Source organism: Podarcis cretensis (assembly GCF_951804945.1).
Source record: "Podarcis cretensis genome assembly, chromosome: 1".
Taxonomy (NCBI): domain Eukaryota; kingdom Metazoa; phylum Chordata; class Lepidosauria; order Squamata; family Lacertidae; genus Podarcis; species Podarcis cretensis.
The window spans coordinates 118,564,917-118,587,500 of NC_137170.1; the positions used below are offsets into that span (position 1 = coordinate 118,564,917).

Below are 22,584 nucleotides of genomic sequence, written 5' to 3' on the forward strand. Positions count from 1 at the left end.
CGCCCCGCCTTCCTCCCAGTCCTGCTTGTTACGTTGGTTCCTCTGCCCGCCCGCTTAAGAATCAAGCTCGACTCGTCCCTTTTGCACGCTTTCGAGGGCAGCTTCAGCTTGGCCTCCAGAGCAGGCGCGGGCGCCTTAAACACAAAAACAAAACACGCACAGCGCGCGTTGCGTTCCAAAAGCAGGTGTTTTTATCAGCCCGACCGCAGCGGCGGAGGCGGGGCGAAAAGCGATGGACCTTTTTTCCCTTTTCCAAGATGGCCGCTCTGCGCCCGTTCGCCCCCCCCCCAGTAGGACGGTCTCTACTACACACCGCCCTTTCCCAAGATGGCCGCGCTGCGTGCGTTGCCAGCGCTCGCACGTCGTTCCTGGATTTGAGGGACGGGGAGGAAGTTGGGGGCGGGGAGGGGGGCAGACGAGGCGGCGACGAGCCCCGTCCACCTCCTCCTCCTCCTCCTCGCGGCAGTGCGGCTTCCAGCGGGGCGGGGAAGGTGCGCGTTCAAAACCGAGGCGCAGAGAAAGAGGTGTGTTCGTGGCGTCTGTAGGAGGAACGAGCCTGGCTGAGGGGAAACTCGGAGGGGGGAGGTCGTGTGGGAAACTGGTAAAAGTAGTAGCCGAAGGCGGCCTGTGGAGCTCGAGGGGGCGGGGGCAGCGGCTCAGGAAAGCAAAACAAGGGGCGTTGGGTCAGTCAGCTCCTCAGAATTCGGCCCAGTGAACCTGTTAAGGTCCACGTCCAGAGTGAGAGAGATTTGCCAGAGTATAAATACCTTCCCCCCGCCACCGCCTGTCCTGCTCTTTAATCCTAAATTAGCCCAGCAGACCTAAAACAGTTTACCTGGGAGCAAGACCCATTGAATTCAATAGGAGTGAAATATGGGGGAGGGGAGGGGAAGGGGGGGCGGTGCCAGGAGCTCTTTGCATGTTTACAGGCGTGGTTTTGGGCCAGGGTGAGGCATCCTTCGTGATCACGTTTTCATTTTAACCCCAAAACAGCATGCGGCCTTTGCTACAGTTGCTTGGGGGAGTTTTCCTAATGGGGCACCATAACTACCTGAATTTCTCCCTCTTACCTATGTTTTAAGGCGATCATAATCAGGGATCATTGTATACATATACCCACATATACCCACACAAGTTATATACATATATACACACACTATATCTATACACACACACATTTATACATACACACACACATATGTAACTGTTTATATGTGTGTGTGTGTGTGTGTACATCTATATATGTGTATATATGGCCTTACACACTTCTGGTAAATTTAAAATGATTTGGCGTGTTTCAGTTTATTTTGTATAAATGTGATGCAGCGAGGGGAGGAAAGTTGTGTAAGGAAGGATTCTGGTTGTGGTGAAGTATGCACTACATAGGCACCCCACCCCCATATCTCATACATTTTATGTGCTCTAGACCCAAATCTGGTGACTTAAGCATGAGGCAACATTTGATTTTTCTGGTCTTGGGACTGATTCAAAAGGAAGAGCGTATTTTGGATTAGCTGCTGTCAAGTATGAAACATTAGTTAAGGGACCTTAAAAGTGTGTGTCATTACTGGCTGAAACAAGTCACTGATTTTTTATGGGGGTGTTTAGTGGTGGAGGAACCAGGAGAAGTCATCCTGTTTGGGCTTTCTGCCTTGGTTGGTGAGAAAGAAACATTGCCCTATTCTTCCCAGTGAACTGGCTAGGCCCAAAGCAACCCCACCATTTTGCTTCTTTGTCACCCTGTGTGATTTTAAAATAGCATCTTATTAATTTTCAGTCTATAACTATAGTATCTGTCATGTCTTTGAGAACAAGTACAGGCATTTGGTGTCCACTCTGGAATTAGACATGTTATAATAGCTTAAATATATCATTTTCTTCTGCTTCTGGCATTGTTCCTTTGGGTTAGTAATTTACCCACTTCAAAGCTTACATGTTTTTTCAGTAATTGCCCAGATGTATTTTTGCTGAAATTGTGGCTTGTCAGTGATTTAAATACTCAAATAATGTTTTCTTCAGCATCCCAAACTATTTCTGACCTCACAAGGAATGTTCCCTGATGATGAAGTAAATGTTGAAAGTGTTGCAACTTGAAGATAAAAATGTAGGCTAGTGGATATAAAGGGAAACTATGTGTTAAAACTATCCGCTGCTCCTCAGCTGTATAGTTGCTTTAGTTTACAGCCTCAATGGCTACATTTTGTAAATACATTTTCGGGATAAGCTACATATGGTTGGGAAGCCCTCGGTTTAGGGTAGCAGCCTTGATGATGATCCATTGATTCCTGAGTCCAGTAACAAGTGTGCAATCATAAATACCATATAAGGTTTAGGGTGTCATAATTCATGCAATGGAATTCTATACATGTTTGTTAAGAAAGAAGCAAGCTCTGTTGGGTTCAGTAGGGCTTAGTTAGAAGTGAGATTATATAGGACTGTAGCCTATCAGGAAGGAAAAATCTCTTCTTTTGTTTGTTTGTTATTTAATTAATTTTATTTATATTCCGCCCTTTCCCCAAACTGGGACTCAAGACAGCTTACAAAAATTCAAACAACATGGATAAAATAAAAAAGCTAAAAATATATAAATGACAATGCTTAAGAAGTAGTTAAAGTATTATAGAATTAAAACTATATACTGTAAAAGCAAATCTATGGACATACAGATAGTAAAATCAGCACAGCCCTTTTAAAATGTGTTTTGGGGGGTTATTGGGTTGTTTTTATTTTTATTATGTATTTTGTGATTTTTTTATTTTGATTTTATTCTGTGAACCGTCCTGAGACCTCTGGGTATAGGGCGGTATATAAATTCAATGAATGAATGAATTCTCTTTCCTTAAAAACAGCCAGTTCCCCCAATCCTGTCAGAATTAAGCAGTCTTCATCTGCCAGTGGAAGGACAGCAAAGAGGGAGCCTGTATAGCTTCTTTAAGAAGGAAGTTCCAAAGTTGGGAACAGCTACCAAGAAGGCCTTTTTCTCCCATCTTCCCACCAAATGTGCCTGTGAAGGTGGTGGGAGAAGGGCCTCTACTGAACATCTCAGAGCCTGGGCAGGTCTTTCAGATAGCCTGGGCCTAAGCTGTATTTTTTTTTACATAGGAAAGAACTCTTTTTGTTAGATGGATTACGATGATTTAGTTTAAGTTTATATTTCTGAGTAGTACAAGTAATTATTATAAAATACCTGTTTTCATTTTTGGGGGGTAAAGGTTAATGTTTGTGTAACATTAACCCCTCTCCTCATGTCTAAGAAAATAATTACTAGCCTTGAAGCATCCATGATTGATATTGTGTTCTATTCTAGCATATGAATAAGTTTTGGTAGCTTTATCGGAATAAATCTGCATAGACTTGTTTTTAAAATTACCTTAACTTATAAAAGTTAAAAATGTTAATTTCTTGGACACCATCTAGGAAGATTTTCTTTCTTTTCATTCCTGCTGGCAATAAGACCACTGGTTTCTATTGTGGAAACACAAATAATTGCTCTGATCCTATTAGTTAGTGACTGACTGACAGCTCTATTCTATACATGTCTACTCAGAGGTAAGCCCCATTTACTTGGCTTACTCTCAGGTAAGTGTGTTTATGATTACAGCCTTTTGAGTGGCATGTGTAGGCTATTATGATACGATGTGGTGCTTTCTGTCCAGCTTGCAGAGAAACCCCCATGTCAGAAACCCTGTTCCACAATTTGCATTGACAGGTATTCTAGATTCTCTTGGCCATTATGCCAAGAAATTGAAGTACCATTAAAAATACTTTGAGGCAAGTGAATTAATTTGAGTTGTCTTACACCATATTTGCATTAATGGAAGTCTTGAATTTCAATAACATTTCTCTGATACTTGCACAAAGTTCATAATAAAATTAATATTGAATTTTTTGCAAAATATTATTCATTTCTTAGACATCTCATTGTAGATCTGCAGTTACTAATCCTAGTCACCTAACTGATTGGTAACGTGCTTTTAATTTTAAGATTTGCTTATAATTTATGGAGTAGAATTGTATAGTACTTCTCTGGCTATGTGGTATTGTAGGGTGTGGGTTTTCTAATGACTTCAGATTTGCAAAACAGAATATACAATCTGAAGCATAACGTGAAACACATGTATGTTAAGTTAGAATGTGATGGAAAATATGGAAACTATAGGCCGTTTATGTTTTGTCATGTAATTGTGTGGGTGACTAGAATGCTGTTTGAAATATCTTTATACTTCTTGGATTACACTGCTGGTGTATTTTTAATTAAACACAAATGCTTTAATTCTAGCTGTGAATTCCATTACAAGATTGGTTATAAGTTACCAAAACGACCTGTCTTCACAAATATAGAAATGGGTGGAATCATTTCCAGATGGCGGGTAAGTAAATCTTCTCACCTAGAGGTGCACATTTTTGTAATGCAAGAACACTGTCTCAAATGCTGCTTGTAAGTAATTTGCTGTGATGCAGAGCAGAGTACAGAACTTGTTCAGCGTGCCTAGGTCAAGAAATTTGTCTTAGTTTCATCGCACATATGGTACTTTATCAGTGTACTGGCTCCGTCTTAAGGTACTCCTATTTCTGTTTGAATGGTGTGCCTTCAAAACAAAACATGAGACCGAAATTTTGACATTGCAGAATGACTTCTCACAGGTCTCAAAATGTGCCCAAAGTAGCCGTCTTTTCCCCGAACGGTGGCAAGAATGCAAGATAAAGTTACCTGTACTTGGGCTGCAATTGCAAAACATAATCTGCTGTGCTGGGAAAGGATAGGGTAGAACAGGATAGACTTCTCCCTCCACCCAGCCCAAAATAGCTCCATCAGCCTCCAGCCATGGAGTGATGCTGTTGTCACTCCTCTGACGCAGAGCTCCTGGTTGTGCCTGCCAGTTGGGTTCCCACTGACAGTAGCCCATGGAAAGTACCAAAACGAGGTGTTCCAGGGGAGAGGGTGGGGCTGAGCTGGTTTGGGATCTGCTAGACCCTGGGTGTCCCCATTGTCACCACCCAATAGCATCAGGCCTGATTGTTATGCCAGCTTCGAGTGGGGCTAGTGTGGAGCAGGGGTTTATTCCCCCCCCCTCCAACTTCCACCCTGGCCAGCTTAGTGGCACTGCTGCTATACTCCTGTCATACCACTGCCTGACAAGAGATAGGATTGCACTCTTTGTAAGTTAAAGTCAGTGGGCTTAAGTATATTTTTTATTTTGTTGGGATTGTATTTAGTTCTATTTGGAGGAGATGCCTTGGGCAGAAGATCTGGAAGAGTATGCCATCAACAGTCAAGCACTAATTATGTAGCTGTTCATTGTCTATAAAAAAAGTATTTGTTGGCATGAAATCTGCTGAGTGTTCGTATGCCAGTTTTGTGACCTCTGAAAAATAGCCTGTGGAGCAGCACGGCCTTTCTGTTAATGAGAAGCCCACCTTTATTTGTTTTGGATCACATTTAACTGTTTTTGGACCATGAACAAAAAATAGTACTTGCTTAGTATTCAGAATATATATTATCAGTCAGCTTTATAAAAACACTGTAAAGTAGGCCATTATCATCACCCTTGTGTTACAGATCAGAGAGAGGGAAGGGGAGCTCTGGCTGCGAGGATAGTAGCTCGGATTAGAGTTGTTAAATCCCAATCCTGCTAAAATTAGTCAAGGTGATGGCCTGTTGAGAGCACCTGAATGAATTCCCTTGGTGTTCACTTGAATTGTCAATAAGATTGCACTGAACCGGCATAGGTAAACCCTTAAATATCATTGGAAAGTAGCCTAATTCTCAGTTCAAGAAAGGAAAGGCTTGCCTCCATCATGAGCTGAGCATGTTCCAGCTTATTGGCCCCACTACCTCTGCTTGGGTCATCAGTGCATACTTCAATAGAAGGTGGAGATCCACGCTGGTTGGCAGTGGCTCTCTAGGATTTTAGACAGGGGACATTGCCAGTCCTACCTGGAAATGCCAGGGATTGAACCTGGGACCTTTTGCATGCAAAGCAGATGCTCTGTCACTGAGCTACGGCCCATAGCATGCGGCTATGTTATGGCTGTTCCTTGTGCCACACACTTTGAGAGCCTCTCTGGGCTATATGCATTCTTTATAAACAAATAAGTAAGTTTTCTTTGGCACTGAGATTGAAACTGTAATTAAGTGAAAGCTATGTCTACCTTGGTTAAGATACTTGTGGCTTACAGTTGCTGCCTTGAGCACTGAAATATATAAATAATATATAACAATTCTTCCTATGCTTGGACATAAGGCAACAGCCTTCTTCTCAGTCATATAGAGAACATAGTGCTGTTGGTTTGCAGGTGTATTTTGTATATGTGGTGTATGTTTACCTAAGTGAGCAAATTTCATACTTCACTTACTCTAGAAAAGACTCATTGACTTAAATAAGGAATGAGGCTCCTTTATGCATGAAGGAAAAAGTATTTTTACTAAGGTACCAAGAAGATGTTAACACTGTTGTATGTGAGAATTTGTACATGGATTGATATGTGTGCATATTTGCCATATTTGCTTCCCTCCTCTTCCCTGAAGGAGCTCAACTCAATAGACTCATAACTATACACATAGTTGGTTCTTGTTCTGAACACTGCAGATAATACTGACATACTGTAGGGCATCTGGGAAACTTCAGTTGCTGAGCTGAGATTTGAATCCAAGTCTCCCTAGCCCAGGAGGGACGCGGGTGGCACTGTGGTTTAAACCACAGAGCCTAGGGCTTGCCGATCAGAAGGTTGGCAGTTCGAATCCCCACGACGGGGTGAGCTCCCATTGCTCAGTCCCTGCTCCTGCCAACCTAGCAGTTTGAAAGCGCGTCAAAGTGCAAGTAGATAAATAGGTACCGCTCTGGCAGGAAGGTAAACGGCATTTCCGTGTGCTGCTCTGGTTTGCCAGAAGCAGCTTAGTCATGCTGGCCACAAGACCCGGAAGCTGTATGCCGGTTCCCTTGGCCAATAAAGCAAGATGAGCGCCGTGACCCCAGAGTCATTCATGACTGGACCTAACGGTCAGGGGTCCCTTTACCTTTACTCCCTAGCCCAGAGCGCTGCCACTCTATAGCGCTGGCTATCACATTGGAGAAAGAATCTTCAATTACTGCAGTCATTGTGTTTTTGCCCTGTTGAGTACACAAGACATTTATCTTACCAAAAATTACCCTCAGCACTGTTTATTGTAGGAATGTCAAGAAACTTACCACTGAACAATCATGCTGCCGATGTCCCTTCCTCATTTGTTAGCGTGTTAAGGCATAGGACCCAATCACTTTCGTATGCTTGTGTGCAAGATCATGATGCAGTTTAGCAGAACTTTAAACATTTTCCAAACACTACAAGTTACCTGTTCCTCAATCCAGTTTATCTCCTTTTAACTATCACTGAGAGAGAAGGGGAGACTAGAGTGCATGTGTGTACACAGGTATGCATACCTATAGTTGCCTAGGGTCCATGTTTGTGCATAGATGTCCCTGCCCATGAGATATTTTGCTGTAGAAGCAGGTGAAACCGTTTCCCCTGATTTCCCCCTGTAGATCCCTGTTCCCCTGAAAAGCTGCTTCAGAGGGTCAGAGGAGCGGCCAAGGTGAAGGAGGAACGGGTGCAAGTCACGCCTCCAGCCCATTCCTCCTGGAGTGTCCATAGTATCTTAGCTCTTTCTGCCAGTGCAAATCTGTCTCCAGCCATAGTCTCATGTTCTCTATTTTTTGCTTTTTTGTAGATTAAGATCAGGCAGGTACATTTTATCTTCAAATAGACCATTGTGTTCTTCTCAAGTTTATTTTCACCTTCCTGTCCTGGAGTATTGAGCCAAAAACCACATTATTATTTTTTTTGAAAGACCTAAGGACATTCAAACAATTTCAAGGAAGGTTCACCAGGTTCCTCCTTTCAGTTGCTTATTTGCAGCATGGTGGTGTGTTTGCTGAATTTGAATAAGCAGGGATGAGAGAACAAACTTGGAAAAATACATGTGCCATGGTTTTATTATATAAAGGCTACTTTCAAATATGAGAATCAATTAAAAATTTCCCTGTGCTTATTTATTTTCTTTCCCCCTTTCTTCATCTGTTCATACATTTTCAGTTTCACAGCTTTCTTCACTTCCTGGTGAACTTTCACATATTCTTAAATGATCTACTGCGTTTGTGCATCACATCTTTGATCCACAAAACCAATGCTGTTCTATGTGTGTATGGTATAGAATGTGCTACTCTTGAAATTCCTCCACTACTCTGTAAATATTGATGATGGTCTTCATATTGTGTTTCTTTCCTCATATATCTGAGGGAGGGATATTTGATTATTGGAAAAATCATGGAGCTTTTGTTTTAAATGTTTCTCTTAAGTATGTTGTTGTTTGTCACTTGTGGCATATATCATGTTGGCATGATGTGACTGAGGAACTTGGGATGGTAATATTCAAAATGAGGTTTGAAGATATGTAGTACGGTGCTCTGTGTAGTGCTAATCATTACATTTTCCTACATATCTGATATTCAGTTGTTGGCTATATGTTTATTATTACTTAGATATTGAGGGCAAATTTTCACAGCTTTTTTTCTTTCCCTTGTAAGCAGACAAAGTCTTCCACAATAGAAGTATTGGAAAAAATAGATAAGGTATGTTTGATCTCTTATTGCTTGCCTTAAGAACTAAATCTAAGATTCTTAACATTCTTTCAAGTGTCAGCAGTTGCCTTTTATGGTTGGAATTGGACACTGTCAATACATTAAGGCTGGTTATATGAAGGAATGGCAAATAGATCACAAATTTTAATATACTTGATATTAGCTGTACCTTCTCAGATAATCGGTTGTTAGGGGTCTAAAAATCTGTTCAGAAAGATCTGTTTTGGTTGTTGCATTAAACATGCAGTTCATTTTAAACTATGGTTTCATGTGATTGAGCAACAAACTGAGACATGCTGCTGCTTAAGCCATTGTTTTAAAATTAGCTATTGTCTAAAGTGACGTGCAAACTGGGCCGATGTTTACAGCATACATTATGTGGGTGCATATCATTGTAGACACTGACCATGATTCAAATAAGGGAAAAAGAGTGTGCAGGGAAACAGCAAACCAACTGCTGTTTTGGATGCTGTCCCTGCCACCCTTGTTCCAAATGCCAACAATTTAAGACAGGCATAGGCAAACTAGCTAACAGGACCAGTGGTCAGGGATGATGGGAGTTGTAGTCCCAAAACATCTTGAGGGCCAAGTTTGCCTATGCTTGATTTAAGACCATGCCTGCCCACCCACATAGTACAGTGGTGCCTCGCAAGACGAAAAGAATCTGTTCCGCGAGTCTCTTCGTCTAGCAGTTTTTTCGTCTTGCGAAGCAAGCCCATTGACGGCTTAGCGGATTAGCGCTATTAGCGGTTTAGCGGCTTTTAGCGGCTTATCAGCTTATCGGATAAGCGGCTTAGCGGCTTAGAAAAAGGGGGGGAAAGGAAAAAAAACCCGCAGGAACTCGCAAGACATTTTCGTCTTGCGAAGCAAGCCCATAGGAAATTCGTTTTGCGAAGCACCTCCAAAACGGAAAACTCTTTCGTCTAGCGAGTTTTCCGTCTTGCGAGGCATTCGTCTTGCGGGGCACCACTGTAATTGTTAGCACAGTCAGTGCTTAGAAGAACAGTCAACTCTCCTTTTAATTTACAAATGCTTACATGATCGTTGGTTAATCCAAGTAACTGGCTATTCACAAGCCTTATATGACAGCCAATGATACTTCCTAGGACTGCAGTTCCATCAAAATCGATGGAAACGGCTTCAATGTAAAAATGGTTAGAATCAGGATGTTACATGGGGGCAGGGAATATTGGCCATCTGATGTACTGAGTCCACAGCGATTCTGGAAAATAACCTCACATGAAAGCTAAAACTTCACACTTTCCTTGTTTCTATCATTGTCCTGGGCATATTGTGTTATCCAGGACAGGAGATTTTTAAATTCAGCTTAATAGTACTTATTTTAGAAATAGGAAAAAATATAGTGAAAACCTTGGGTTGATAAGGCCAGCATCATTTCATTCCTCTTCCTCCCAATCACAGGATTCCCTATGCTTCTCCCTGCTTCCCCATGCGCAGTGTGCAGAAGATTGCCCTTGTGCGAGGGCTGTGCATGTGTGTTGCTGCACACCACTCACAGATCACATCATGCCTTAGGTTAAATAAACCAAGGATGTTAAGTATATTCATTACAGTACCTGGCTTCATTCTTCTGTCTCAAGATAAAATGGCTGGAATGTACAATCTTGGCACATGAGGTTAAATGCTCAAAAGATTTGTTTTTAATTTACAGGATATCCAGGCACTAGAAGAGTTTAGAGAGAAAAACCAGAGGCAGCAGAAGCTATGGGTTGGAAGGTTTATCCTCTATTCATCTGTTCTCTACCTTATTAGCTGTCTAATTATCTACTTGTGGTATCTGCCTGATGAGTGGACAGCAAGGTTCGTCATGACTCTTCCACTGTTTGCATTTCCGCTGATGTAAGTAAAACTTGACTTCTTTGCAAGCTCCTTTTTTCTAGTGGTGATGCTTAGTGAGTTGTAGTACAGGGTGTATATATTTCACAGTTCTAGGGTTGTCATAATTTACAGGCGGTTTTTGAAAAGGTTAATGTAGCAGAATATCTCTACGTAAGAAGAGACCTGTGGATCAGACCAAAGCCTTGCTAGCACAGCATCTTGTCTCCCATGTTGTCTCACCAGATGCCTTTGGGAAGCCCACAAGCAGGATATGAGGGCAATAGCACTCTTCTGTTTGGGTACCCCAGAAATTGGTATGCAGAATTATGTTGCCATTTTCTAAGGTCCTCTATGAATTTGTCTAATCTTGTTTTAAAGCCATCAGAGTTGATGGCTGTCATTGAAATCTAAACTGGTGGGCATATTTCTGAAAGAGCAGATTTCTGAAGTGTAAGGTAATTATTTTGATTTCTGAATAGCTTTTAAGTTAACCCATTTTAAGTGGCAACATCATTGCGCGTAAAAGTTAACTGAAACACATAATGAGGGCAGTTCGGAATATTGGACTGATGGACTTTGAGAAGATACAGCTGGTGTGGGCAGAAAATAAGTTGTCTTTTCCTCACCAGGTTAAGTTTTTTCTGTTCTCTTAGTAGGCCTTTTTAGAACTTGTTTTTAAGTCCCTATGCTATGCTTGGTAATTTAGTGTGCATTTGAAGCTTGTTTTAGTTTTCTGCTGTATTTGGTGTATTTCTGTGCTGGTTTTGTATTTGTCTTTTATGCTGGTCATCTCTTGTAGTATGGTTTTATTATTTTCAATTTTTGTATGTTTCCTTGATAATTTTTTGCAAAGCACCTTATGATGCAATAATTTTGCACACTTTTGTTAGCAATCTGTTTTGAGACAGACCTTTCAGAACTTATTGTTAATGGCGGCATATAGGGAGCAAGTGTCCCCTCAACACTTCCATGTTGATAATTAATGCGAAGGGTGTGTTGTCACTGATCAAGACACTGGTGTCTGCTGTTTGCTGAGTCTTTTGCTGGAACTTTCAGTGCATTTCAGTGTTCAGGTATGTTTGGAGGTATGTGGCCCAGAACTTACATTTCGACTTGTATGACTTGCAAAAAATGCAGTCCCACTCTTCGTCTGTCCCCAGAATAGTTTAGTTTTCTTCCTCGCAGGAAATGAATGATTGGTAAGCAGTTGCCAACTTGTCTTTGTTGTCAAGTTGTGGAGCTGCACCGTACATCTGGTGTGATCCCCAGCACTAGTTCTCGACATTTTTCATTCTTAAGCAAGTAAATTAAGCCTGCCTTTTCCAATTGGCAGTTGTTCCCTGTTCAGCAACAGTTGTTGCTGTTTGGGCTTACTCTCGAGGGTCTGATTGTATTACTAGTGCTGGCAAAATGAGCTGGCTTCCAGGAATATGTAGTTTGCCTAGCTAGATGCCTGCCTTTCAATTCCTGTTTGAAAAGTTGAGAAGATAACAACATGGTTTTACTTCTTTAATTCTAAAACATTGTACAAATTCATTATGCAAGGATTTTCTTGAATAAATTTTTGAAAATAAACCTTCATTTTTGACTCTGCATACTAAAATAGTAATCGAAACATTAATACTTCTCTGATCTGCTGATCTCTTGGAAAAAAGAAGTGATTGCTAAAAACATTTATGCTTCTCAACTTACACCTAAATAATCTTTTCCTTGATCATGCATCTTGTGCAAAAGGTGTTTTGCAATTCATAGAATGAAATTGCTTGCAAAACTCTTGATCTAGCGTGACTTTCAAAAACGCCTCATTGTATTGGTCAGCCTGTATTGTGTCAGGGCCAAGTCAAAGGCCTGTTTTGGCATGACAAAGTACCATATTTTTCGCCCCATAGGGCGCACCGGCCCATAGGACGCACTTAGTTTTTTGGGGGGGAAATAAAGGGGAAAAAATTATTTCCCTCCCAGGTGCGGGGCTGGGGTGGGGGAAGCCGGAGCTTCCCCCGACCCCAGCCCCTAGAACAGGCTGCTATCCGCTAGCTGTGGGAGAGCTGCGCGAAGTTGCACGGCTAGCGGAGAGCTGTGCAAAGCCAGAAGCTTGGGGCGTGCTGAGCTCAGCGCGCCCCAAGCTTCTGGGTGCAGGCAAGCTCTCCGCTAGCTGTGGGAGAGCTGCGCGAAGTCACGCAGCTCTCCCACGGCTAGCGGAGTGCTTCCTGAAGCCTGGAGAGTGAGAGAGGTAGGTGCGCACCGATCCCTCTCGCTCTCCAGGCTTCAGCGAAAGCCTGCATTCACCCCATAGGACGCACACACATTTCCCCTTCATTTTTGGAGGGGGAAAAGTGCGTCCTATAGAGCGAAAAATATGGTATATTGAGGCTGCTGGTTTTTCCATGATAAAATGGCTGTTGTGGTCAAACTGATAATAGTGTAGTTATGGGCTGAGTTCTACTCATAGTGAAGTTGTTCGCTTCACAATGAACAGAGCTTGCAATTCAGAACAATTTGAGCATAAGGCCTGCTGAGACCCTTTGCCTGTCTTTCACACAGTAGTTTTGTAGTACTTCAGTAAGGGGAGGGGGTAAAAGCCAGGAGTTCAAGTGCTTAGGTCTTTATGCTGTCTAACAACTAGGGAGTTGCTTCAGCAGGATCATCCCCCCCCCCCCCTGGACTTAGAATGTTACAACTGCTGCTCTATTCAGCATTGATCAGGTCTCCTATGGAGTACTGTGTTCAGTGTTCAGAGTGGTTTTGACACCCCAGAGGACAGGATCACACTTCAAAACGACCTTGACAGATTAGAGAACTGGGCCAAAACAAACAAGATGAATTTTAACAGGGAGAAATGTAAAGTATTGCACTTGGGCAAAAAAAATGAGAGGCACAAATACAAGATGGGTGACACCTGGCTTGAGAGCAGTACATGTGAAAAGGATCTGGGAGTCTTGGTTGACCACAAACTTGACATGAGCCAACAGTGTGACGCGGCAGCTAAAAAAGCCAATGCAATTCTGGGCTGCATCAATAGGAGTATAGCATCTAGATCAAGGGAAGTAATAGTGCCACTGTATTCTGCTCTGGTCAGACCTCACCTGGAGTACTGTGTCCAGTTCTGGGCATCACAGTTCAAGAAGGACACTGACAAACTGGAACGTGTCCAGAGGAGGGCAACCAAAATGGTCAAAGGCCTGGAAACAATGCCTTATGAGGAACGGCTAAGGGAGCTGGGCATGTTTAGCCTGGAGAAGAGGAGGTTAAGGGGTGATATGATAGCCATGTTCAGATATATAAAAGGATGTCACATAGAGGAGGGAGAAAGGTTGTTTTCTGCTGCTCCAGAGAAGCGGACACGGAGCAATGGTTCCAAACTACAAAAAAAAGATTCCACCTAAACATTAGGAAGAACTTCCTGACAGTAAGAGCTGTTTGACAGTGGAATTTGCTGCCAAGGAGTGTGGTGGAGTCTCCTTCTTTGGAGGTCTTTAAGCAGAGGCTTGACAGCCATATGTCAGGAGTGCTCTGATGGTGTTTCCTGCTTGGCAGGGGGTTGGACTCGATGGCCCTTGTGGTCTCTTCCAACTCTATGATTCTATGACAGTTGGGAAAGGCGATCTATGAATGCAGTAAAGAATTGATATAATGTAAGAGAATAGGTTGTTTGATCCTGATGCTGGGTAAGCAGGACAGGTTAGGGTTTCTGCTGGTTTACCACCCACCTCACTGCCCAGCAGTCCTCTTCTCTAAGGATTCTCAGACTGCTGGTTTTGGGGGGACTTCAGCATTCATGCCAATGCGGTTGGCTTTGGGATGGCTCAGGACGTTATGGTGGCCATGACAACCATGGGGATGTCTCAACATGTCATCGGCCTGACACATGTGACAGGCCACTCTCTGGACCTTGTTTTCACAACTGGGAAGGAATTGGGGTTTTCTGAAAGTGATCTGAAAGTCTAGACAGTATAAATGTCCAAGTTGGGACATGGGCATGTTTGGATCACTGTTATCATTCACATACTTACTTTGCACTCAAGGGATTCTATTTTGCAATCTAAACGCTCTTTCTTTTAAACACTTTTAAAACAATCCATGTAAGGAACCCATTCTGCTAATATTAAATGAGGTTTCTGTGAAGCAAGCTGATTTGTCCCTAGTTGCTTTTTGAGACTAGCATTAATTGTGAAGTTTTAGATTAAGTTATGTTAAAGTCTGCTGAGGAAGTTAATTCCATCCATAGTGAAGAATGGCACATTCAGTTTCCTTTTGCCTAGATTTTAATAGTGGAAATTCTTTCTTTCCCCACAGAATTTGGTCCATAAGAACACTCCTCATTTTCTTCTTTTCTAAAAGAACAGAAAGAAACAGTAAGTGTATTTTTCCTTATCCACCCCCCACCCCCAGATTGTGTTAGCCTAAGCATGGGACTGTATAGATACAATTACATAACCTATAGTTGTCTCGAGTTAAAATACCTTGTGGATGGTTTTGTAGGTGAGATTTATGAGTGAGTTTCTTTTAAGACTTCAGGAAATCTACTCAACCTTATAGTCAGCTATAAAATGGAAAATGAATATAAAATGTTTTGAAGATGAATGGATTAATTGTTAGGTACTTAAATGTGTCTGAAAGCTGAATAGCAAAGGATATTTAAATACACTTATCTTGCTATATTAATAGAAAGTAATTATGACTAATTTATCTTTTGGTAAATTCACAGTATTTTAGATACTCGTGTATTGTACCCAATATATATCAAAGTATCACTGGAATTAAGGAAGTATGTGTTTCTTCTAAGTTATGAAGCAGCCAGTGTGGTCTGATGGTTATTAGAACGTTGGACTGGAGTACTGGAGAAATATATGCTCAGACACTATTTCTGAGTCTAACCTATCTCAGGATTGTTGTGAAGCTAAAATGGTGAGAGGAATGGGAACCAACTTCATTTTGGAAGGAAGTTGAGACGTATAATAATAACAATAGCAACAACAATATGGATTCAATCTGAAGTTGGATGCAGCCTTAGCAGGACTGTCCTAGGTTAACCTACTGAAGACCCTTTTCTTCCCTTGGTTATTAAAGAGTGCCTGGTTTTGTTGTCCTCACTTGCATGACAATTGTGCCCGCAGAAGGGGTCTGGTTTAGAATCCCATGTGCTACTGTTAAACATGATTCAGTTCCCCGAGAACCTGATAAGAGTCTTATACTTAATTTTTGTTGGTCTATGACTGATAAATTCTTTTAAAATGTGAGTTAGAACTCAGGTGGTGGAATTGACTCTCAAAGGCTGTATTGATGTCATGACAGCAATGCAGGTTAAAAAATTAATTGCAGCTTCCTCTCTTTATTTTGTTACTTTTAAGTTCTGCTCGTTAATGAATTTTGCCCAAAACTTAGGGTTACCATGGCACCAAAGAACTTGCTGTTGCTTCTGCATGGACAGTTGTGATTGGAGCAGTGGCTTTTCATTACAGATGTTGCTTCTTCCTTTCTCATTTAAATGATTTTTTTAAAAAAGGGAAAATGGCACAAGAAATCTTTCCTTAGCTAAGGCAAATCTACCTGGAGGTAATGTGGACTGAGCCCATGGGCTTCCTAGGGAAATGAGAGGAACCCCAGGTTTGAGAATTATTTCTTATGCAGCCTCTCTCATGCTAGTGGCTGAAATCTGTTGTGCTTTTGCCATATTCACAGTCACATAGGCGTAAGCATTGTTTGCAACATAATTGACTGTAAAAGTCACTTGTTCACTTCTGTTATGCCTTTCTTCCTTGGATCTTAAAACTGCAACAACCCAGTGAGAGTGATTTTACCCAAGGCCAGTTAGCAAGCTTCACAGTGAAGATGCCAACCTGGTTTTTCCAGTTTCATGCAACATCCAGTCCCTTTGTTGCATTAGCTCTCTCTACAGTGGTACCTCGCAAGACGAATGCCTCGCAAGACGAAAAACTCGCAAGACGAAAGAGTTTTTTGTTTTTTGAGTTGCTTCGCAAGACGAATTTCCCTATGGGCTTGCTTCGCAAGACGAAAACATCTTGCAAGTTTGTTTCCTTTGTCTTGCAAGTTTGTTTCCTTTTTCTTAAAACTGTGCATTCAGGGGGTGCAGTTGCGACTTGACTTCGAGGAGCAACTCATAGCACGCGGTGTGGTAGCCTTTTTTGAGGTTTTTGAAGACTTTGGTGATTTTTGAAGCTTTTCCAAAATCCGTGCTTCGCAAGACGAAAAAACTCGCAGAACGAATTAATTTCGTCTTGCGAGGTACCACTGTATTTCCAAACAGCCCAGAACCTCGTTTGAATGATTTATAATAGCCTTTGCCTGCCTGGTACTCTCCAGATGTTTTGGACAGTAAGTCCCATTAGCCACCACCACATGTAGTCCAGAACATTTGGAGGATGCCAAGTTGGCAAAGGCTGGTTTATAACAAACCTGTTACATTTCACAGTTTGATGCCCTTCGCAAGACGTTCCTCTGTTCATTACTGCATCTGGACACGTTCCTTTCTGCTTAAACCCTTAAAAGCCTACTGCTCCACAAACTCTGTAGGTATGCTAGGCCCTTTACAGAATTAATACAGCCCCTCACTAGAGGGCTTGCAACAGATAAGTTTTACTGCTACTTTGATAGTGGCTTCCCACATTGAGTTTATTGAGTTTGAAAATGGAATAGTGTTAACTTAATGAAAAATCCCACATGCATTTCTATCCCCGCCCCCAAAGAGGTTTAGCAAAGTGTTAAAACTGCATTTTTATAGTGTTTCTTTTCTTATATCTCAGTAGAATGGCTTTCCGACTAGCAATAACTTGTTTAGGCAAAAAGAGATTTTATTAATTGTGAATTTCTAATAATGCACACTAATTCCGGGGGTGACATTTAACAGTTTATATTGAGAAGCTTATTTTTATTTTCATATTTTATTTACGAAATTTATATACTTCCTTCCATCAAATGATCATGGCTGTGTGCATTATAAAAACACAAAAATATATAACATAATAACAGACAAAACAACACACACCACCTAGTCTAAAAGGCCATAGGTTAATTTGCTAAAGGCCTGTGAGAAGAGGAATGTTTTTGCCTGGTGGCTAAAGCTATGTAGTGAAGGCACCAGGTGAGTCTACCTGGGAAGAGCATTCCATGCATGGGAAGCCACAGAAAAGGCCCATTCTCATGTTGACACCCTCTGGATGTCTCATGGAGGAAGAAGGACCTTGGATGATGATTTCAGGGTCTGGGTCAGTTCATATGAAGAGAGGTGGTTCTTGAGGTATTGCAGTCCTGAGCCGTTTAAGATTTTATAGATCAAAACCAACACTTTGAATTGGGCCTGGAAACTAGTTGACAGCCAATGCATTCGGGCCAGGATTGGTGCTATATGCTCAAACCATCCTGCCCTGGTGAACAGCCTTGCCACTGAATTCTGCACCAACTGAAATTTCCAAACCATCTTCGGAGGTAGCCCCATGTTTAATATGTATAACTCATTGCAATACTCTTACTTAACCTTCAGCCAAATTCACATCTTTATTAAGTGGCATGCCTTCATCCACAGCTTCACATCAATATTTTTAACTTTTTTTATTGAAGTTCTTATGATGGGTCAAAACAATTTTAGTTCTAATAGCAGCTTGATTGATAAAGTGTTACATTAAAAGGGTTCATAATTCACCACATTCAGTTGCAGTAAAAATGGTAAACTGCTTGTGAATGATGATGCATCTTAAAAAACTCTTCCATTAATTAACCAAGAGACAGGGGGTTTGCTAATGTTACACTTGAATGCTGGCCAACATATTGTATTCAAATTCAGAGTATGAATGTTTTTATTTATTGCGTATGCATGCATATTTGACATGTCACCTTGGTATTAAATATTGATTTAAATCTTCTTCTTTAGATGAAGCTTTAGAAGTTCTAAAAGCCGAGAAGAAAAAAATAGTAAGTGTGTATATTTATAAAGACGGCTTGGCAAAATCTTACCTGTAATATCTCGTCAAATAAACTGTATAAGTTAACAGGATTTGATTGGGCTGAATGGATGAAATCAAATTTTGTGTGAGTGCCTCCTCTCCCCTCACAATGAGATTTCCTTCAAATCTCCAGAGCAGATTTGGGGGGCATGGAGGCTGGAAGGGGTAGGATAAGAAGCGGTTGGGTTCTGCTCTGTGAAGAGAAGTCAAGTGCACAGATACCCTGCCCCCACTTTGCTGGGTGTGCAATAGTTGGGCTCAAAATATGGCAGATATCCACTTTCTGTTTTGCAGTGTTTATCATGCAATTATACAGATAACTTTATTTTAAAGGTAAAATAATATGAATGGGGCTAGGATTGTATTGCGCAGGTCCTGAACTGAATACTAACAAAGTAGAAATGCTTTGTGTTCAAATAGAAACTTTGTTTTTTGCTACACCACATTTTTGGTGTAGAAAAGGAGAAAAATAACAATAGCGGAATTAATTCACACACCCACACGAAGCTGCATGTCGAATTAGAACTAAGAATACAAACTAGCCAGCAACCCTAAGTCTTGGGTCCTCTTAAAAATGGATCCAGGTAAAGATTGTCACAGTGGCTTCAAGTAATGCAGCAATCACCTCTTTTATTATTCAGTCATATATGCAGATTTAAAATCACTACATCCAATCAGCTATCCACTACTCGGAAAACCTTTCAGTATATGAACGGCAATGGAAGGGCACCTATTCCTTATGAATTGAACTGTCCTGATGCAAAATATCATCAAACTTCAGTGTTAGAAATGCACCTTGAACTTCAGGTCTGGTACCAGCGAATCTGTAAATTTTAGTCAAATATTTTTGGTTGAACTGTTTGGTCATATCCTTAAGTCATATCCAACATTTTAACCTGTTAACAAATGTTGCTCTTTTAGTGTATATCAGGGTTAAGTCAACATGCCCTCCAAATGTTGTTTGGCTCCTAACAACATTAGCCTTTGCCATCATGGGCAACGATCTGGGATGATGGGAGTTGTAGACTAGCAACATTTGGAGGCACCATGTTGGCCTTCAAACTGTTGGAGGAAGCAAATTAGTTGAAGTTTGCAATTCATTCTACTGGAGGTTTGCGTTAAGAGACTGGAGAGTAGGGCGTGGCCAAGCACTTCTCACTCCCAGTCCATTAATCTTTGTAAGTCTTGGACACCATTAATAAGCTGTTCCAATAGCAGTAATTATTTTTTATGTATTTGCAGAGAATTTCTAGAGCACTTAATAATAGAAAAAAATCCTAAACAGTGCATGGATACTTTGACTGTATTTTTATTTGGTTGATCATGCACAGACTTATTAATTCTTACTAGTAGTAGGTGGAATGCATGTAGGCTGTTGGATGCCAGAATTAATGTTTAATCAGGGACTTTAAAATAAGTTTTAATCTTGATTTACATAGGACTTAGACTCTGCCTTTCTGCAAATCTGATGCTGCTTAAAGATAATATGCCCCTAGGTAGATCAGGGCAGAAATCTGAAAATGTATTAGTAAATGTGAGGTGGTGCTGTCAGCTTCAGGAAGGAATGCCTGGAGAACACATATTTGCACATCTGCTCGCTTGTTAGAGCCAAATATGTACATATTTGTTAAGGGCACACTGCTTAATCTTAGAGGCTGTAGTTTGTTAAGGGTGCTGAATGTTAGGAGACCCTTATTTCCCTCAGAGAGCTACAATTTTCAGAGTTGTTCAACAGTCATTCATTTTCCCCAGGAAGTCTGGGCATTGTAGCTCTCCGATGGGAATAAGGGTCTCAACCACTTTCAGCACCCTTAACAAACTATAGTTTCTAGGATTCTTTGGCTGAAGCCATGACTGTTTAAAGTGGTATGATACCACTTTAAATGTTTAGCATATATGAGTCCTTACTGCAATATCACAAAGGCAGAACTAGTAGAAAAGTTAAAAGTATTTTACCTGTTCGCTTGTGTGAGTTGTGTGTTCACTAGGGAAGTTTTATCTCGGTGTGTTTCGTAAATAAATAAATACCCTGTTTTTCAAGTCCTCTGGACTGGTGTAATAGTGCCTTCCCATGGGTGTTAGTGTTTTGGAAATAATACTTGAGAAGTAGGTATATGCAAGGTTGGGAACACCCTGCACCCAGAGAGATTGGTTGGAGGAGTTCAAGGCCTTGTCAGAGATACACTTCTCCACATGATGGCTCACAAATGGGAGCAGGGTGGCTGAGTGCCACTGTTGGTGCATTCCAGTAGCTGTTGGAATACAACTCCCATCATTCCTTTCCATTGACTATGCTGGCTGGGGCTGATGGGCATCTGAGTCCTAAACAACCAGGTTAGGCAAGGCTGTTGTAACAGAACCTTTTGTGGCGTGTCCCTCAGAAGTAAATTTTGTGGGAACACACAAAACCCTGCTGGGTCAACTTGTTCAGGTGAGATGCTTCCATGGCACATGTCAAATTGATTGAGGGAATCTTAATGGAATGAGATGGGTAGGTAAATACAGGCTTTCCTTGCAGTTGTGACTTCTGATTATGTGGCCTTTAAAAGGGATTAGAAAAAAGCAGCTAGTTTAGTCTTTGATAAAGGGTTTTGAAAGGGCAAAAATGTTTTGTGGAAATGTTCTCCGTAACTTATAAGAATAAGAACCTATGTAAAAAGGTCAAAGGAAATACGGTTTGTGAGCCAATGAATTTTCTATGACCTTTCTTATGTAAGTTTAGCTTTCAAGTAGCACTTGCGTCTTCCACATGCTAGTTAGTTACTTGTGCCATATATTTTCCTCTGCCAATAAATATTATACAACTTTTGCCCAGAGATTGTTGAGGGCAGCAGCAGGTGGTGTGCCATGTATGTCCATTGCTCATTTTGTGGGGATGGAATTGTGTACACCCTTATAATTATTTTACTCTGTTGCTCCCCCACAAATCCTTTCTTCGGTACTGTTCAAGCGAATTGTGACAGCCATCTGTTTGGCAACATATATGGTCAAGGCAAGGGCACTGAGTACATTTATTTATTTGTGTGTGTATTTATTTATTTATTTATTTATTTATTTATTTATTTATTTAACAAAAATTGAAAACAACTAGTTTATTGAAAACAACAACTCTTAAGCAGCTTACAAGTACATGATCAGATGTGGATTTTTAAATGTGTGCATTTCGGGAAATAAAAAATCTACTTAAAGAAGCAATTTAAGCCAAATAAGTGCTGAAAAAGGAAAGTGAGTAAAATGTTACTCTTCTAACTCCCTCCTCCAGCTCTATGTACTTTTAAAGGGTGAAGAAGGTAACCATTCTCACCACCTCATGACTAAGGGGATCACTTTGTAGGTAGGCTTCATGAATGCCAGGGGAAGACTTCAAATGCTGCCGCACTGGCAGCTGTTACTGTAATGGGTCTCTGGATTTATGTAAGTTGTGTATCATTTAGATAGTGGCTTCATTCTCTGCTCTACTGACATGACAAAGAAATAGAAGCCCATTCGGGCAATGCACTTCTACACAGGTCCTAAAAGAGCTACATTGGCTCCCAGTACATTTCCAAGCACAATTAAAAGTTTTGGTACTGACCTTTAAAGCCCTAAACGGCTTCAGCCCTGTATACCTAATGGAGCATCTCCACTCCCATCATTCAGCTCAGACACTGAAATCCAGCCCCGAGGGCCTTCTGGCCATTCCCTCCCTGCTAGAAGTGAGGGCCTTCTCTGTAGTGGCACCCGCCCTGTGGAACGCCCTCCCATCAGATGTCAAGGAAACAAACAACTATCTGACTTTTAGAAGACATGTGAAGGCAGCCCTGTTTAGGGAAGTTTTTAATGTTTGATGTTTTAGCGCATTTTTAATATTCTGTTGGGAAATGCCCAGAATGGCTGGAGAAACCCATCTAGATGGGCAGGGTATAAGTAATTTATTGTTATTATTATTTATTATTATTATTATTAGTAGTAGTAGTAGTAGTAGCAGCAGCAGCAGTAGTAGTGTATTGGTGTAGTGTAGCTGTAGCTGTAGCTCAAGTGTAGCTGTAGCTGTAGTGTAGCAGTAGTGTAGCTGTAGCTCAATGGTAGAGCATCTGCTTTACATTCAGGAGGTCCCAGGTTCAATCCCCAATGTTCTCAGCTGGGACTGGAGAAGCTGCCCTCTCTCTAAACCTTGGAGAGCCACTGCC

General features: G+C 41.3%; 1 protein-coding gene across 4 annotated transcripts in view; it reads left to right on the top strand.

Annotated features, from left to right (window-relative positions):
• The first annotated feature begins 322 nt into the window (after positions 1-322).
• The window catches only part of LNPK (lunapark, ER junction formation factor), a 41,633-nt gene continuing 19,371 nt past the window's right edge, over positions 323-22,584 (top strand). Inside the window, exons 1-7 of one of the 4 annotated variants that reach the window (XM_079980942.1) lie at positions 323-524; positions 2,020-2,094; positions 4,278-4,370; positions 8,565-8,609; positions 10,291-10,478; positions 14,751-14,809; positions 18,343-18,383. In XM_079980942.1, the coding sequence (XP_079837068.1) occupies positions 4,344-4,370; positions 8,565-8,609; positions 10,291-10,478; positions 14,751-14,809; positions 18,343-18,383 (360 nt within the window). In that variant the 5' untranslated portion in view covers positions 323-524; positions 2,020-2,094; positions 4,278-4,343. The remainder of the gene's footprint in view (positions 525-2,019; positions 2,095-4,277; positions 4,371-8,564; positions 8,610-10,290; positions 10,479-14,750; positions 14,810-18,342; positions 18,384-22,584) is intronic. The other 3 variants (XM_079980944.1, XM_079980941.1, XM_079980943.1) reach the window with 3 other exon arrangements.